Below are 2,730 nucleotides of genomic sequence, written 5' to 3'. Positions count from 1 at the left end.
AATTGTGCCTGGTAGTTCAGAAACACCAATACACCTAAACGGAGGAACTTACTTCATGTCCCTGAGCCGCCGATACTACTTTACCAGTGCCAATGGGCTACACTGGTTCGTGCGTGACGACCGCGTTGGCCCAGTCCTTGATCTTGTCTGCAAATAAAACGATCATCTCAGCCTACACCTTTTAGGTGACAATATATGAAGATGTTAACAAAGCAAATTTCATAATTCATATCAAGAAAAAATATTCTAGAAAGTTGATTAATAGCAAGATCTTGCCCCTGCCAAGCAAAATAAAAGTATACCCATCTGTTCATAAGCACATAAACAACTCAGTCAGCTACTACTCACATGAACTAAAAGGATTGTAATTAATAGGATGGACTGCTCATTTGAAGAAATTTATTAACAAATACTTTGGATGGTTCAGGTGAATCTGAAACGACCCTTGTTCTCACCTCATCCTGCGGTCCTGCTCCAACCCCTCGGGCAAAACATCGCACTTTATCCTGCAGGTGATTGTCAGCCTAAGGAAGTAGGCGGCCATCTGTTGGCTTCTCGAAATGCGCTAACCTTTAGCCGTTGCCATGCTTTCTAATGGGCTTCAGAGGTCATCTACACAAAGCAAGCACCTCCAAAACATCAGTGGTAGGTTCACGGAGGAAAATAGAAACGGTCTGAAGTCCATAGTCAACAATACAGACCATCTTCCAAGATCATACAAAGGAAGCCACTCCACTACAAGCTTTCTTTCCATAGCTACGGATGTGTGTAGAAGAGCCTGGAACAGGGGTCAAACAAGACAAATCAGCCAACCATACAATTCCAAGGTAGCATCAGGATTAGTATTGATAACTAATCGGGTAATCATCCAAGAGCGCAATGAACTAAGAGGAGATTTACCAGATTTGAGTGTCGGGGAGCGGAGAGGTGGAAGAGGGAGTTGGAGCCGAGCCGTCCAAGAGCGCAGGAGAGACCACCCCGCCCCAGCATGCCTACCTCCCCCTATCCTTCAATCCTCCCTTCATCTTCTCTCTCCTGCAGGGATAGATCCATGGGGTCGCCCTTTGCGTGCAGGTTCCTAGCGCCGCCGGAGGCAAGCTCATTGCGTCCAGCCGCTGCCACTATGCTCACCGCTTCCGCCGATGGCAAGGAGGAGGAGGCGGGCGAGGAAGGCGGAGCTCGGGCGGAGGTGGGAAGGAGGCGGCTGCGAGCAAGGAGAGGCTGCGGCGGGAGGGAAGGAGGAGCGAGGCCGTGCGGCGGCTGTGGGGATCGGGGGGCATTGGGCAAGGGGGCTAGGGTTTGTCTGGCGGCTAGAATGGGAGTGGGAGTGGGACGAGGCGAGGGTAGGATTGGACGCGGAACGCGCGGAGCAGATTGGCCAAAACTTCTTACACGGGGGGACGACGAACCCAGCCAACAAGCACACGGCGCGAGCCCACCCATCATTGACCAGCAAAAATTGACCGTGAGGTGAAAATTGGGTTTTACTGCTGTGAAGATCCAACGGCTCAAACGCGTCAGAGGGGCAGATCCGACGACCGACGAAGCTGCAATCGGGGGACCGTTCTGGAGGGGAGTTGGCTAGCCTCTTTCGAGCTCAATTTTGTTTCTGGTTCTTTGGACTGGATAGAAAGGGCACCTCCGACGCAGGGCGGGCCGTCCCTGATATATGAGGGGCCCACGTGCCAGATAATAAAATGGGGCATTTGTGCATATATAATTGTAAAATTACTTATTGAGAGCGCCTTGGTCACAAATATAGTCTTGTATCAATTTTTTAACACAGTACAAACGCAAGTGTTCATATATACGCACATACACACACACCTATGAATGCGCACATGCATATCCTGCCCCTAGGAGCACCTCCGAAAGACTGAGCCGGCATATCATCTTAAGATTTTATGGAGTCACCGTAAGCTCCTTGTAGTCGATGGGAACGTCTCCTTTCAATGCGAGCAACGCGACTTAAACACTGGTGGGTTGTGATACCACTGTCCTCCTAACCATTCAACAACATGTTGATTCAGTCTTGTAGCATTTGAACATGATTGGCGCGTTCTTCAGTTCTATATTATACTCGTATGATTTAACATATATTCTCACAGTGACTCCACAAGTCCAGCAGCAGAACACTGTAGATGTGACAAATAATCCTTTTATTCGATATATATCCTGCTGTGTGCGCACAAATAAATTAACTACGCCAATTGCCAGACCATATGCGCCACAACTATATACACACCACTGTCGGCTCCCATAACCCGGACCGTGAAGGAATGAGATCGATCATCATCAGACGGCGTTCTTAATGGCGGAGCTGTAGCCGTCCTGGTCGTCGTAGAACTTGGACCACAGCATCACCCCTCCGTACTTGCTGGAGCCCTTGAGCGCCGGGAGCACCTGCGACTCCAGGCTCCCCGCCGGTATGAACCCGCTCCCTGCGGCCGCCGGCGCCGCCGGCAGCCCGAGGAAGATGTACTTGGCGTGGACCCCCGACGTCCACTGCTTCCACGAGTCCATGAGGTTGGCCGTGTCCCCCTGCACGTACTGGCACGGCGGGTTGTTGTAGAACTGCACCCACACGTAGTCGAAGAGGCCGGTCTGGAGCGCCTTGCCGACCCACTGGTCCGGGAACGGGCACTGCGGCGCCGCCGACAGGTACACCTCCTTGCTGCCCCCCTTGCCGCCGTAGGCCTTGAGGTGCGCCGCCAGGGCGCCGTAGTAGTC

General features: G+C 52.0%; 1 protein-coding gene and 1 long non-coding RNA gene across 2 annotated transcripts in view; both read right to left on the bottom strand.

Annotated features, from left to right (window-relative positions):
• Positions 1–455: 455 nt before the first annotated feature.
• LOC119281678 lies at positions 456–779 on the bottom strand. The gene is made up of 3 exons (XR_005138507.1): positions 702–779; positions 571–612; positions 456–506 (listed from the first exon to the last, which is right to left on the bottom strand). It is a non-coding gene; the product is annotated as an uncharacterized LOC119281678 (long non-coding RNA).
• Positions 780–2,238: 1,459 nt separating this feature from the next.
• Positions 2,239–2,730, bottom strand: part of LOC119279721 (hevamine-A-like) — an 888-nt gene continuing 396 nt past the window's right edge. Inside the window, exon 2 of the mRNA XM_037560870.1 lies at positions 2,239–2,697. Coding sequence (XP_037416767.1) covers positions 2,296–2,697 — 402 coding nt within the window. The 3' untranslated portion in view covers positions 2,239–2,295. The remainder of the gene's footprint in view (positions 2,698–2,730) is intronic.

This window comes from Triticum dicoccoides, chromosome 3B (genome assembly GCF_002162155.2).
Source record: "Triticum dicoccoides isolate Atlit2015 ecotype Zavitan chromosome 3B, WEW_v2.0, whole genome shotgun sequence".
NCBI classification, from domain to species: domain Eukaryota; kingdom Viridiplantae; phylum Streptophyta; class Magnoliopsida; order Poales; family Poaceae; genus Triticum; species Triticum dicoccoides.
This window is presented reverse-complemented; position numbering and strand designations above follow the sequence as displayed.